The sequence below is a fragment of the Arachis hypogaea genome, chromosome 13 (assembly GCF_003086295.3).
Source record: "Arachis hypogaea cultivar Tifrunner chromosome 13, arahy.Tifrunner.gnm2.J5K5, whole genome shotgun sequence".
NCBI classification, from domain to species: Eukaryota; Viridiplantae; Streptophyta; class Magnoliopsida; order Fabales; family Fabaceae; genus Arachis; species Arachis hypogaea.
In genome coordinates, this window is record NC_092048.1 from 30,284,695 (window position 1) to 30,300,111 (window position 15,417).

The 15,417-nt window shown below is 31.8% G+C and overlaps 1 protein-coding gene across 1 annotated transcript; it reads right to left on the reverse strand.

Moving 5' to 3' along the window:
• Nucleotides 1-7,892: 7,892 nt before the first annotated feature.
• On the reverse strand, nucleotides 7,893-12,646 carry LOC112733280 (peptidyl-prolyl cis-trans isomerase FKBP62-like). Its single transcript, XM_072210648.1, has 12 exons — nucleotides 12,640-12,646; nucleotides 12,202-12,241; nucleotides 12,013-12,134; nucleotides 11,507-11,767; nucleotides 11,328-11,423; nucleotides 11,186-11,266; nucleotides 11,067-11,080; nucleotides 10,192-10,314; nucleotides 9,951-10,097; nucleotides 9,735-9,873; nucleotides 9,234-9,341; nucleotides 7,893-7,954 (listed from the first exon to the last, which is right to left on the reverse strand). The coding sequence occupies exons 1-12, from the start codon at nucleotides 12,644-12,646 to the stop codon at nucleotides 7,893-7,895; spliced, it is 1,200 nt and encodes a 399-aa protein (XP_072066749.1).
• Between the last annotated feature and the right edge of the window lie 2,771 nt (nucleotides 12,647-15,417).

The following is a 15,417-nucleotide window of genomic DNA, read 5'->3' on the forward strand; positions in this document are numbered from 1 at the left end:
TAATATACAATGCTTTATAAACATTCCATAGAAATTACTATAAGTTTGTATTTTATTTTTTGAGAAATTTAATTATGCAATTCACATATAAAATCAAATTTTGTTTGACTGCAAGAATTTAGATACTATTTTTAAAAGTCTATATTTCTTATAAAAAGTTCATAGAATATTAAAATTTTGTAATCCATTTTAAAGAAAAAGAAATGGATTGTGGCTTCCCGCCTTCCCCTGTCAGTCTTCCTTGCAAACCGTGTGTAGTCCATTCCTATTTCTACACCCCAATCTAGAGATAGTTTTAAAACAAAGTAAACAGTATGTGCATAATTGAATTTTTATTCAGAGAACAATTGTTTATTAAATTACCAAAAAAAATATTTAAAAATTGTTTATAGTTATTTTTATATTAATTTTTTTCCTAAAAATTCCATATCATTCATGAATAAAATTAATACATTAGTAGATTATGGGTTGTCAACCCCACTTAGAAGCCATGAAAACTTGATCTTGCTAAGAGTGGCAAATGGGTCGCGATTCTTCGGCTCAACTCACTTAACTCGTCAAAAAAGATAAATTTGGACTAGAATGTTGAGCTTGTCAAAAATATAAAGCCTTTAAATTTGCATTGTTTATCTCGTGGGTTTTGGCGGGAGACTGTTTTTTTTTTTTTTTCTTAAAAATAAAAGCTCAAATTTTAACCATTCTTCTTATTATTTACTTTGAGATAATATATCGATACCCAAATGATTTAAACGCTAACAAAATAGTACCTAAAAGACGTTATTGACAAAAAATTTTTTAAAAGATTTTAAAATTTGACAAAATAAATAGACGTTAATTCCTTCTGTTTCCATTAACGAAAAATGCTGAGATAGCTAACTCTCCCAACAATATATTTACCTAAAATTTTTAATTAATTTAAATAATACCAACGTGGAAAAACAATAAATTCCTAATAGAAGAGAGAGAAAGCTAAAATAGAGGAGAGAGAAAGGAAACGAGAGTGATACCGAGTGAGGCAGCCATCGATAACGCAGAAAAAGAAGACGAAGATTTTAAAGCGTAGCCATATCTCGATATGGGCACGCTCTAAAACCGTAGTTATATTTGGCACATATGGCCACACTCTAAAACCGTAGTCATATCTGGCACATATGGCCACGCTTTTAAAGCGTGGCGATAAGTCACAAAAAACGTGGCGATAGAGCAACCAGCACCCTCGCAGATGTAACCCTTTCAAAAGCGTCTCAATAGCTCTAAAAACGTGACGAAAAGCTATTGCTTCGATTTTTCAATTTTTCGCTACGCTTTAAAAGCGTAACAAAAGACGTGTTTTGTTGTAGTGACAGGTTGAGAAGGCTCGATACAAACAATATATTTTGTCCGCTTATTATAAACATAAGAACTTCAAATGAAACATAAGAAAACTAATTAAAAAGATATAAAAAAAATTACTAAAGATGTCAAGGTATCATATATATATATATATATATATATATATATTCTTACATTGGTAGAATACCCAATCTGAGTCACTTCACTTTTTAGTTTGAGAAGGGTAGCAGAAAGAATATCTAAAGTTATTAGATTAGCGAAGAATTTAGGGTTTAGTTTGAGTTACTTTGTAGTTCGAAGAAGATTTGAGCAAATAATATATCATGTTTTTTCTAAGGTATCCAATCTAACTCTTATTTGAGAAAGTTAGTAAAATATTAAAAATCCTTAAATTAGGTTGTAATTTAGTCTGAGTTAAAAGTACAGGCTGAGAAGGCTCTATACAAACAATATATTTTGTACACTTATTATATTTGATGAATGCTCAATTATCATTTTAAGCTGAACAATTATATATTGTGGTGTACTTCTTCTTAATCCTTATCTCTTGCATTTACTACCTACTTATTTTTTTATGTTTAAAAGCCTTTCTGTTACATCTAAGATAATTGAAATAACCACCTTAAAAGTCGTCTAAAGTTTGCCAAAATCAAAGAAAGTGTTTTTTTGAAAACCCAGTATCATTGAATCTATTTTAAAAAGAACTCAAAGCCATCTTGTCTATTTTACACTAACTTGCATCTTCTTCACACAAGTCTAAAGACTTGAAGTACTTTTAAGTTTTTGTTTTAGATAAAAAAAAAATTTCAAAGTACAATTCAATCCCTTCTATTTAACTCCCTTTCTCGTGTGCTTTTCATAGTTTTAGTTGAATCATGCTTTGACTTAAATTACTTTCTCAACCCTTATCAAAGTAAGCATTGACTTAAATGGAATTGTAGCCCAATTTTAAAAGTAAAGATAATATTATTTTTTCTCAAATCTTCTTAGAACTAAGTAGTGATTTAGATTGAATACTACATCAATTTAAAAACTCTAGATATTCAACTCACTAATATAAGAATATTATAAATTCTTTCGTTGAGCCTTCTCAGGACTAGAGGTCACAAAAAACTAAATCAATTTACATAATGATTAATGAATTACATAGACTCATAATGTTTACATAGGAGTGTTGAGAAGTTTGAAAATTAACAACTCGATTGGAAAATCTATCTTAATTTTGAGTTAGTTCAAAGATGTTATCAAATGAGTTTATAAATAGTACATTTTATTATTTATTAAAATATAAATTATTTTAAATAATTAAAAAATATTTAAAAATTTATATTATATTTTAATATTAATAAAATATAAAATATTACTATAATTTATCTGAAAAATATTTTATATTTTATATTATATTTTAATATCTTATAAAATTTTAAAATTTGTGTGTTGATATATTTTGTATCGTATCCTATGTTGGTATCTTATATCCGTGCATGATATCGGAGGCTAACATTTGGGATATAAGAATTTAAACTCTCACACGATAATATATATATATATATATAGCTAGCCATTTGTGGTGATGCTTTTAGCTATATATATATTATTAAAATCTTCTAGGTCATCATTATATTACTGTTTTCACTAATAGAATTCGAGTGTAGTGTTACATAGAACAACCATAACTTCAGGAGACCGGCTCTTAAAAGAGAATACTATATTATATATGAGCCGCAAGAGACTAATATTTAATTTGGAAAAAAGGCACTATATATATCATGACTCATATGTAACAGCTATCCCTAAGTAAAGACATATATACGTTGCTATCTGATGATCGAGAAGTTTTATTCTTCTCATGTAGTTCATATATATTGGAAAAATTACTAATGATTCCTTAAATCTTGACAAAATTAAATCGTCATGTTTTCTGTCCAACTAGCTTTTAATTTTGAAAAATCGCTTCGACACGAAAAATATTCGTGTCACGATAATATGCAAAAAATAAAAGGTCAATTAAGAATTAAGATGTAGTTAGGGGCCTCGTTAGCATGAAAATTATATAAAATTTTGGTGCATATCAAACATCGAGTTGCTTATATATAATTTGAATTTGTTAAGTACGAATAGGCAGGGTGCCGTCTCAATCATGCATGGCATTGTGGGGTTTGAATCGTGTAACTACTCATTATATGTACAGCTAGATGGAAAAATCCAGGTATAAAATAATTAGTATCTTATTTTTGTTCATTTAATTTATAATCATTATAGGTTAGATTGTATTCCCACTTAAATAATGTACTTATTTCATTTTAATAAGCTATAAAAATTAATTAAATTGGTGTCTCTAATAGAAATTAATTGAAGTATATAATAAACATTATCAAAAAGAAGGAAACTAATTATAGGTGACAAAATACATGCAGACAAACATATATACATTGTGATCATGACCAATTATAACGTACGATAAATCATTATTCTAGTGAGCAAGACCTATCAACCAACATCAAGTTTGAAAATGCAGCAAATATATTAAACAATCAATAATTGTACATCTAATGATTATTAAGATCATATTAATCAAGTTTGTTCGTAAAAGAATTTATTAATATATACTGTCAAATCAAATAATAATAATTAAAACTAATTACTTTATATTCATTTTTGAGGTTCAATATGCAATTAATGAATGCACTGTCGTTTCTTTGAACCTTTTGCTGCACGAACCTCATAAAGAATATAAAGAAAGTATACATATGTAATATTATTCCATCCTTCATAATCAATGCATCAACATCAAATCTGATTCTTCATACATTATTTGCATGGTACACACTTCAATTCTTTTTTCTGTGTCATTATTATACAGCTAATGGTGCATCAAGTAGTGTCGGGTGGATATAAAAGGCGGTATTCGTGTGCAAATTAACCAATAAAACAAGAATTTAATTTGAATGCAATATAAATATAAAATACATGTGAATTTAACTACGTAATTATGTATTAATAAAAATAATTATTTTTTATATTAATTGTATATATAATTATTTAAAAAAATAAATATAATTAAATAATTATATAAAATATTTTATATTATTATGAGTGCATCAAAAGTAAACAATAAAACAATATGAAATTAAATTAAAGAAAGAAAAAAAAAAGTAAAATATAAATGAATGATTTTTATCTAATAATAAATACTTTTTTCTTTCTAGGTTGAATCTCATATTTATATTTTTTTTCCGGCCCCAATCTTGTTATTCTACTATTAATGCTGCATCGTGACTAATATATTACAGTTTATAATTCGGTCAAAACAAATTTATTTTTCATGCCGCTTTCACGTTTAATAAAAATTATAAACAAAAATGCTATTTGAATATTAAAATAAATTATTAAAATTAATTATTATATATTTGTATATATTGTTTAACTTAATTTTAATGTATGTTTTGTATTTTAATATATAATTTTTAGATTTTTTAAATAAATAAAATAAATATTTTAATTACACTATACGTTAATTTGAAAGTATATACAGATTTTTTATCAAGTGACTTATCTCGTTTACAATGTAAACGAGATAAGTATGACCATATCTTGTTTATATTGTAAATGAAATAAGACACGAACACGTGGCAACGTATCACGTTTATAAATGTGATATCTAAAAAATAGCTATTTAGTCATATTTCGTTTACACTGTAAAGGAGATACGTGGTATTAAAAAATATTTACACAATAAACGAGATAGAATATGACAAAAATCAACCCCTTATAAAAGGATCAGAAAATCGTTGGTATTCTTCATAAATCTCTCGATTCTTCTTTCTCTTCCGTTTTTCTTCAAAAAACATAGCAAAAATGTCTAATAGCAGTAATTTTTTTGTTGTGATGGTGTATCCCAACTATCATAAGAGAAACAATGACAGAGGGGTTATATTTGAGTTATGGTGTATCCTAACTCTGATTCGGTCAACCAGTTCACACTTAATTCACACAAATCCTAAAATCCAGTCTTCTTCTCCTTCGCCTCTTCTCCTTCGACCAGGTAGTCTCCGCCGCAGCCGGCACCGGAGCAGGCAACTAGCACCGGCACCCTGTTGTCTCCTTCAACGTTGAATGGACCTCACCTCTGTTTCTCTTCTTCTGCCTTTGGTCTTCTCCGCCGTCGTCTTCACCGTCGCCGACTCGCCGTCACAGGTGTGGGCTTCCGGTTCTTTTGCTTTTCATTTGCCTCTAGTCGTGCTTCTTGCCTCTAGGTCACAGCCTCACAGGGTTAGTACCACCCATTTCTCCTTCTTCTTACTTTGCCTCTGCCCATGTTTAGTTGTTGTGCTATCATTTCAAAAGAATAATATAAACTTACCTAGAAACCCTTATTTTAGTTTATCACTCTAGTGTGGCCTAAGAGGTATGATTTTTTTCTCTTTTTCTTTTTGACTGTAAAATTGTGATAAACTTAAGTTTGGTGCATTTTGTTCTTGTAAGTTTTCAATTGCACAGTTTTGTATGCAATGTATCAATGAACATAGCCAAAATTTCCTTTTTCTATTATGTTAAGAACATCTGTTGATAGATCATGAACAATACACTTAGAAGTGTTTCTACTTTTTTTTTCTGACTAAACATGAATTAAGTTTTAAAATTAAACGGATTTTTTGTGTGTGGAATTTGACATTGAAATTACCCAAATGCAGAAAAGTTATATATTTCCCCTGTAACTATGGTGGGTTTGGTTTACTGATAACTAAAGTTGATCTTAAAGTTGTACCATTTTAAAATTTGAAATATTTTGTCTAGTTGGGATGAGATCCAAATTGTTGTGTTTAACTTTCATGAGATCTATAATTATGTAAGGTGGAAAAAATATAAGTGGGGAAATATACACTTTTGATACTTGATGTAAAGTAGACAATGAGTCTGCTTATTAAATGCTATTAGGTTGCTCTTAAACTTCTCTAAGATGTAGTTTCATAGTGCTAATCCTTTCATAAATTAAGTACTAACTAGGCAGGATGATTGTTTATATGTAATTATGTTCATGAACTTGTGGTTTAAATTTATTCTTTCATTTCTATATGTTCTGAGATCAAATGAACTGTGCTTGAATATAATGCTCTGTAGCTATATAGCTTACAAAATTTATAAGTTCTTCTTTTAACTTCAGTAATCTTTTCTTGCTTCGGGTACTTGCCTTATCACTGAAGAGTGTCTCTTGAACAAGAATAGGAATCCTCATATGAGTAAGAACCAAATAGAGGATCAACTTAAGACATATCTTGGAGTCAGCAAGATTATATGGTTGCCCCGTGGATTGTATGGTATATAAACTTGATGCTGATCTTTTAGACTAAGAATCCTCCTATGAATTGATATTATAATGATCAGAATTTTGAATTTGGTGTAGTCACATATTTTTGTAAAGACCGTTTAAATTGGATTTAAAAGTGGTTTTAAAAGTGGGTTTTTTGTTAAAAAATCTGATTTGGAAATTGGATTTTAAAAAATTAGTTTTAAAACTGGATTTTTTGTTGAAAAATCTTGTTTTAAAACTGGATTTTTGGTTAAAAAATCTGGTTTTAAAATTGGATTTTAAAAAAAAAACCAAATTTTAGATTTGGATATTAAAAAATTGGATTTAAAACCGGTTTGTAAGTAAAACTGGATTTAAATTCTAAAACTGGTTTAAAATCGATTTTTGTTTTTTCAAACCGATTTAGAACTGGTTTTTCTCTTCAATCCAGTTCCGGTTTGGTTTCATGAACCACAAAACTAGTTCTGAAGTGAATCCAGTTTGGATTTTTAAAAATCCAAACCATGCCAACCCCTATCGATAGCCAAAAAAGTGGTTCCTCTGACGATGACGACGACAATGAGTTCATACCTAAGACTCCTGTTGGTGGATCAGTTAGATACCTTTTGCCTACTCTACCTCCAACTCCAAAGTTATCATCTGTACCCAGCCACTATCATATTTTGGAATTAGATGTGATGCATGAGGATACTCTGTATTCGAATATGGTTGCCAACAATTACAATACCGACGGTAGTGTAGAGTTTCGGGTTGGTTACAAATTTCAGAGCAGAGAGGCAGTGCTACAAGATGTGAAGAATTACAGCATCCGGGGAAGTGCCGAGTATTGAGTAGTCGAGTCCGATCGGTTAAAGTACCACGTACGTTACCAGCAATTAATGGATGGTTGTCCTTGGAGTCTCTGTGTTGCCCTCCGATGGTGTAAACTAATCAAATCAAAGTAATTAGTTATCTAACTTTCACTATGAGTAAATTATACGCCTAACTCATGTTACTAATTTGTCAATTAACCTAAACTGTGTTACCTCAATATTATCTAGTTTACTCATGTGTTAAAACACTAAATCTATAAAAGTTCTCAAAATAAAATCACATACACTTATTAATTTAAACAATACACTACAACAGTACCGACAAATAGCGGCAGTTCCGGAGGCATATTGCAGCGGTTTTTGCCCGCCATTAAACATATTGCGGCGGTTAAATACCCGCTGGGAGATCGGCCGCAGGCAAGCGGTTAGCGACGGTTTTAGCTAATCGTTGGAATAACCGCCACGTAATAAGAAATGGTTTTGCGACGATCATTACCCGCTGCCATAGGGGGTTTGCAAAATGTATAATAATTTTGCAAACCGCCGCTAAATAGCAGGAAAATGAAAACAACAATCGTTTTGCGACCGCCACCAAATTCCGGATTCCCATTAAAGTTTTAGCTTTTTTCATTATTTTGCCTCTTTTATAGTTGTCTGTTTTATTCAACTTTAATTTATTAATTACTGATTAATTTAAATAACTTCCAACCAAATAAAACAACAAAATAACATAACAAACTAAATTATATATATATGCAAACATAACATATATAATGAAATTGTCATAAGTGCATAATTTAATATAAAGTAAAATTTGATAATTTCAAGAAAATAAACATAAAATATTTAAACCATTAATAAATTCAATAGTATCTAATAACATTGACTGAAAGTCGTTATTTTTGTTGCAGGTTATGATTGCCAGAAGAAGATGGCCTTGCGTGCGATGAGCTTGGTGTACTGCCCAAATATTCCAGCTCACTACAAAAAATTATGGTAAAAACGGCGGTTTTTTTGGTATTTACGGTGGTTTGAACTGCCATTATTACCAATAATGGCAGTTTCGTAAGGCGACGTAATTCTGGGTGCCATTCTGGTTATTACGGCGATTTTTTGAAAACCGCCACAATTTCCTGGGTTAAAACGGCGGTTTTTGAATAGGTTAAAATGGCGGTTCAAAACCGCCGTTATTTCCAGGGTTAAAATGGTGGTTCTTAGATATGTTAAAATGGCGGTTTGAACAGCCATTATTACCCTGACAGAGTGGCATTTTGGTTGGTTAAAATGGCAGTTCAAACCGCCGTTATTTCCAGGGTTAAAATGGCAGTTTTTGGATAGGTTAAAACAGCAGTTTGAACCGCCATTATTACCCTGACAGAGTGGCGTTTTGGTTGGTTAAAACGGCATTCTTGTGTGAGTTTTATCCCGGGAACTTGTTCCAACATCTTTGTTTCTTGCTCCATCTTGTAAAGAGAATCTGAGATAGAAAATGACTCAAGTTCAGAAAATGATCATATACTAAGTGTATATGTATACAAAAAAGATGAAATACACTCTAATTATATATGGATATGAATGACATATGGAAAGCAGAAAAAAATAATTAAGATATATATATATATATATATATATATATATATATATATTATTGATCTTTTGGGTACATTATTATAAGGTTCAGGGATGAGAGAAAATCCAAAGAACGAAAGCACAAAGGAAAAGCACAAAGGGTATGAGATGAATGGCCTTTTCTCCTTGGGACTTATAATTAGACTTACCATTAATAAGATCGGTGATGCTCTCCTTCTTGCTATCATCATCATCAGAAACCGATAATAATGCAGAGTACAGATTACTATTATGCATTACTGGCAATCCAACTGAAGCTGTAGTTGACAAATCAATGAAGAATGTTAATAGGATAATTCTATGGTAAAGAAATTTGTGTAAAGAGAAGTGTATAAATTTATTTTTAAAAATTAATAACAATAAAATGACACATTTTCCTAAACTAGTATCTAACTATCTATGAGAGTAAATCTTCATCTCTTCACCATTTTTCCCCTTCACAATAACATGCACCTTAAAAGAAAAGATTCATTAATATGGAGAGATGAATAACACAAGATATAGGATAAGAGAAAAATCATAGCTTTCTATGTCTTAACATATCAGCGGAAAAGGAAAATTCCTCTACAAAAAATGATGAGCATCACACCAAATGGATGCCAACTGTCTAGTCACATAGAGGTGAGATTAAATATAAGTAAATTGCAAACAGAAAATATACCTGTTATTAGGGTCAATCTCAAGTGCTTTCTTGATATCAAATTCTGCCAAATCCAAGTCAGTTAACTGGATATATGCTTGTGCTCTTCTATAGAGTGCTTTCACATTTGTGCTCTCAAGGTCCAAAACCTGAATGTCCGCACACAAAAAAAGTTGTTTATTATGCAAGGGTCGATACTATACAAGATGTGATACGAGAGCCATACCTTTGTACACAATTTCTCTGCTTGTTTATAATCTTTCAACTTCAACTTGCAAGCTGCATCATTCAAATTGCAAGCAATCTTCAAGTCCTTGGCACTCTTCTTCTCTTTAATGCTGAAGTTGGTATCATATTCTATGAACTTAATAGCCTGCAAAAAGGTTTTAATAGTAGAAGCCTCAAATTACAATGAAACTGAAATTGAATATATGTGTATATTCCTGTATATGTGCGTGCATGATTACCTTCTCATATCTTTTAGAAGCTTTTGCATATTTACCAGCTCTAAACAGTGCATTCCCTTCTTCTTTCTTCTTACCAGCAGCTTCAATTTTCTCTGGAGTTTCTATGTCCCAAGATTCCTTATCCTATAAGAAATCATGAAGATTGTTCCAATGTGGGTATATGAATAGATACAACGAATGGATAAAACGGGATAGTAAAATGGTATGCCATTATTCTTATTTTGCCTTTTGTGCCAAGAACAGCAATTCTCTAGACAGATTTCCCCAAAGTTACTGTATATTTGACTGCTCCTATGTTTTAGGGAGGATATGCAAAACAGATTTAAGAATGAGTAGAGAAATCCAATTAATCTTTTACACTCAATTGGCAAGGCTTGACGAAAATTAATTAGTATATAAGAGATGGTTCTAATTCACAAGTAACTTGTATATAGGAATAAAAACAAGCATAAAAGGAGAAGCATATCAAATCTGGAATTTGCAGGTAATATAAGAAAGTGCAGTTTTATTATGCTATTTTTTTCAAATAATCACTCATCAGTACTTTCTTTGGAATTATGTCCAACAGCAGTTGCATGCTTAATATGAACGTTTTAAAAACCAAAGTACCGAAAATGGATATTAAATCACAGGATCTCTATTTGGATTTGTACTGATCATATCTCTGAGAACCTGTGATTGAATTGTCATTGAACTGGAAATTTTTCAAACTAAAAACATGGCCCACGTTCTGAACAGTTCAACCAATCAATTCAACCCAATTTTTAAATTATTGGCAAGTCTTACTTTACAAAAATATAATTTCTTCCACTGAAATTGAAACACAAATATGACCAAATCTTAATAGATCTCACAAGTCTCAGTTTTCGGCATACCTTCATAAAAGATACTAATTCAACCTCATAATAAAATGAAATGAAGTTATGAACAAAATAGCATTCATATCTTTCGCCGAAACACAAAATAAAAAATCACCAAATCATTGACAACTCACATTGTGGCTTTACAGTCAAAATTACTTTTTGTCCCTTCTTCATTGTTTTGATGGCCTTTGACAATGCAGGGTAAAAGTGACCTATCATAAAGTAACGACTAACATAAGATACAACACAAGCATAAGTATAAATTGAGATAACAAAGATGTGTGCCACACTTACCGTCTTCTACTGTGAACTCTACCCCATCAGATTTCTTTACAAGTGTTCCATCTTCAAGGCGTGCCTCATAATTAACTGTGGCACCAAGAGGGCAACACATAGTAAGGTACAGATGTCGACGAACTAACGGAGAAATCAAATATGAGAAATATGCATACCCAGAACTTCATCAGGATCCTTAGGGTTCTCCCATTTCTCTCCCTCAACAAGTATCTTCTTAAACAAACCACCATCCTTACATATGTCCTTCACACTAGTCCAAGACAACAGCTCAACATCAAATTGAAGAGTTGCTTTGGGCAGAATTGTGGGAGGAGAACCGGATTCACCATAAGCTAGCTCAGGTGGGATGGTGAAAAGGGCATTTTCACCTTTCTTCATGCTTCTAATACCTTCATCCCATCCTTTAATTACTTGCCCTACATATTTGAAAGTGTCACTTAGAAATATATTAAATGATGACTAGAGGTGCATCTCATAAATCAGCTACACATTAGTAGTATCAGCTGCACAAAGTTGATTTCAAATTAACAATCAAAACAACACAAAATCCATCAAACAATCCTGCATTGCTAACAGCTAAATCATTTCATAAACCAATCAAGCAGTCACTCTTCCAAATTCCAAAGCTTTCAACAAAGATTAAAGCAAGCACATCACTCACCTTGTCCAAGTGTGAACGTGAAAGGGGCTCCCATATCTCTTCTGGAATCAAACTTGGTGCCATCAAGCAGAGTCCCGGTATAGTGAACTGACAATAAATAAATAAATAAATAAATCAAACAACTCTAGTAAATTCCTTAAAAAAATTTTCTACAAACAGAAAACATAAAGAATAGATCTACTTGTTCACCTTTCTTTCAACTTCGGATCATGTATTCTTGGGTAAGGTCCTGCAGCAATTTTATGCAAATATAAATGAAAATCAAATAAGTAATAAATAAAATATTACAAGCAAATAAAATCCATAAAGAAAGGGCACAACAGCGCACAAGGATCCTGCTTGGTGGGCTCTAGGGAGAATGTACACAGCCTTATATTTAAAATCATTCAAAACTAATAAGTAAACTTGTGCTTTAATTAAATTTGGAGTAAACTTCAGATTAGTTTTGATTAGTTATCCTCTCAAATTGTTTGAATTTCAGTTTTCTTCATGGCATAGATTCTAACAAAGAGCTGAATTTATTTCATAGCTACAACGACAATAATGAAAAGTATGCCACCAAACAAGGAGATTGAAATTTATTAATCTCATATTGCCAGAGACAAAAGGAAAATGGAGATTAGCTACCTCCCATTTAGATCCCCACACCATATCAAAGGCTTGTCTGAATTTTGTGTAACAAATTCTAGAATCCTTTTGTCCCATTTTCTTCTCCTTTGAAATGAGTTTGGTTCCTCTTTCCACCCATTATTTGGAGCATATGTATTCAACAACCGAAGGGTTTCGAATTCAACCAAGATTACTCTGCCATCTGGTTCATGCTTTGAAGCTGGCAGCAAAAAAAGTTTTCTATAAGCATTAAAGAAAACTTATTGGTTAGAATATAAAATATAAAATATAAATAATACAATAGTTTAGAAAATAATTGTAAAATCTCACATTCTACAAATAATTCAGCCACGTAAGATCATGAAGGAGAGATTAAACCACCAATTTAGAAGCACAACAAAAGCTGATATACAAAACCACCAATTTAGACACATTAACCATCACACACACATAAAAACAAACACATGGTGCTCAAAACTCAAAATAAGCTACAATTCCTATCTCTCAAAGCCCTAACAATCATACAATTAAGATTTCATGCCTAAACTTTAATTATTAATCAAATTGAACAATCAATATAAGAACAAATATATAGTAATTAATTATATTATTATACCGCAAAATAAAAATAAAAAATTAAAGAAGGGACAAGAGAAAGGACGAGAGAGATCTATAATACTTATAGAAGAACTGAGGAAGTATGGGAGAGTTGTGCTTGTTCTGCTTGTGATGGCTTGGATTTTAGAGATCTTCAATAGAAAGATGTCACCAGAGAAGACGCTGAGGGAGGCGCTGAGGATTTTGGCGGAGAAGGCGCAGAACTAGGACGGAAAGGAGAGGAAGTTGGAGGTGATGTCACTAGAGGAGATTACCACGGGAGGAGATGTCGCCGAAGGAGGTCGTCGCCGGAGAAGATCCGAGATCCGAAAGAAGATCCGAGATCGTCGCACTAGCTAGGGACAGTGACTATGGGAAAACAACTTCGACAATGGGAAAGAAGGAGTGTGTGGCTTGGAACTTTCGACAGTTGAAGACGAAGCGGTGGTGGTAGCAATGGATTGAGGAGGACGACAAGGGAGAGATAGAAGCGAGATTGAGGCATCCGTTTAACGTATATTCACAGTGTTTCAGTTAGGGATTGCTTTTTTCATTTTATATATGTGGGATAATGGCGGTTTAAAACTGCCATAATCACTAGAACCGCCACCAAATAGAAAGTCAGTTACGGCAGCAACAAAAAATGTCATAATGTTTGAATATTACGGCGGTTCTTCAAACCGCCGTAATATAAATGCCATTTTAAACCATTTTTTTGTAGTGGCTCTTCAGCAACGTCAGAGGGCAAATCGTCTCCTTGCTATCAGATTAGATATCCTAAAAGCTTCTTTGTCGATTGTCTCTTCGCCTTTTCTTCTACTACCTCAGCCTTTAATTTTGCAATCATCCTCTAATACTCTTCAGTTAGTACACTAGAACCCGACGGTTGTGCAGCAGCATTACCAAAAATTTGGGTGGGACATGGTCCAACACCTAAGGCACGAACTCGTCCTGGGTGCTCCTTTCCAAGAACTTGTGCTAGCAAATTATTTTGTGAAAGGTTCTTAGAGGATCCATCTTGGCTCACGATATTCGCAATTGCTTCCTATAGATATACAAGAAATTAGGTTATGATGATTTAAAATTAGCATGATATATACAATAAGAGAAGTTTAAAATTTTCAAACATTACTTACACCAACAACATGCGCATCGACATGGATATACGAGCCATTTTTTTTCTTATGAGTGATGATAAACAACTCTCCTCTACCAACGGGCCTTCTTTGTACTTTCTCTTATAATGTTGATATCGACATAATTATATAAATAACAACACCATATTCAGGAAGATTAAGCAAAATCTCAAAGCAAATAATTATTTATTACCACTTCGTCTTTTTTCTTGCTAATGTTTTGGAGCTCCCAGTATGTGTGTAAAGTTGCTTACTTTGATTTAAAGCGTTTTGTTTACACTTTTTCTATGAAAAAATAACAGAACAAATATAAATGAGAATGAGATGTTGAATATAAAATGTAAGGAGTCTATTATGTATACACATGTATGTTTTCGTGGAAATAATAAAAATTACCAAGGCTTACCTTTGTTTCTTCCTTCTGGCGATATTCAATTAACTATTTCCAGTGATTTTCTTCTATTCCTGAAGAGCAATGCTTAAGATTTTCCTCAAGAGTCCTTGTTTCTTCATGAAACTTATGATACAAGTTGTGTCTTATATCCTTTCAGTTTTTTCCTATCCTTTGCATAATTTCCCACTTTATCTTTCCTCTGGCATCATGCTCATACTGAAAGACCCGCTGTAATTATTTGCCATTGTCATTGACCAAAACCAATCAACAAGCATAAGATCGGTAATTTGAAGAATATCAATAACCAAAACATGCTACTTTAAATTGAAAAAGTATAACACTCACATCCAGTACAAGAAGTCGCAATTACATATAAGATATAAATGCTAACATAAACATGTGAAATATGAAATATGAAAATTTAACTAGCAATATAATTTACCCATGCAAAAGTTCTTACCCAAAAAAATTTGAATACTAAATTTTCTTAATATGTTGAAAATAAAAGATGTACCTTATTCATGTCGTATGCATGTTCCTTCTTAGCTTTGTTCACGTGCTTCCAACTTTCTTCACATATGGGAAATTGGGAATAGTCAGCGCCGCCTAAACTCCCTAAAAAACCACTTAATAATCCAACTGCCAGACCAATTGGTTGCAACCCTTTGT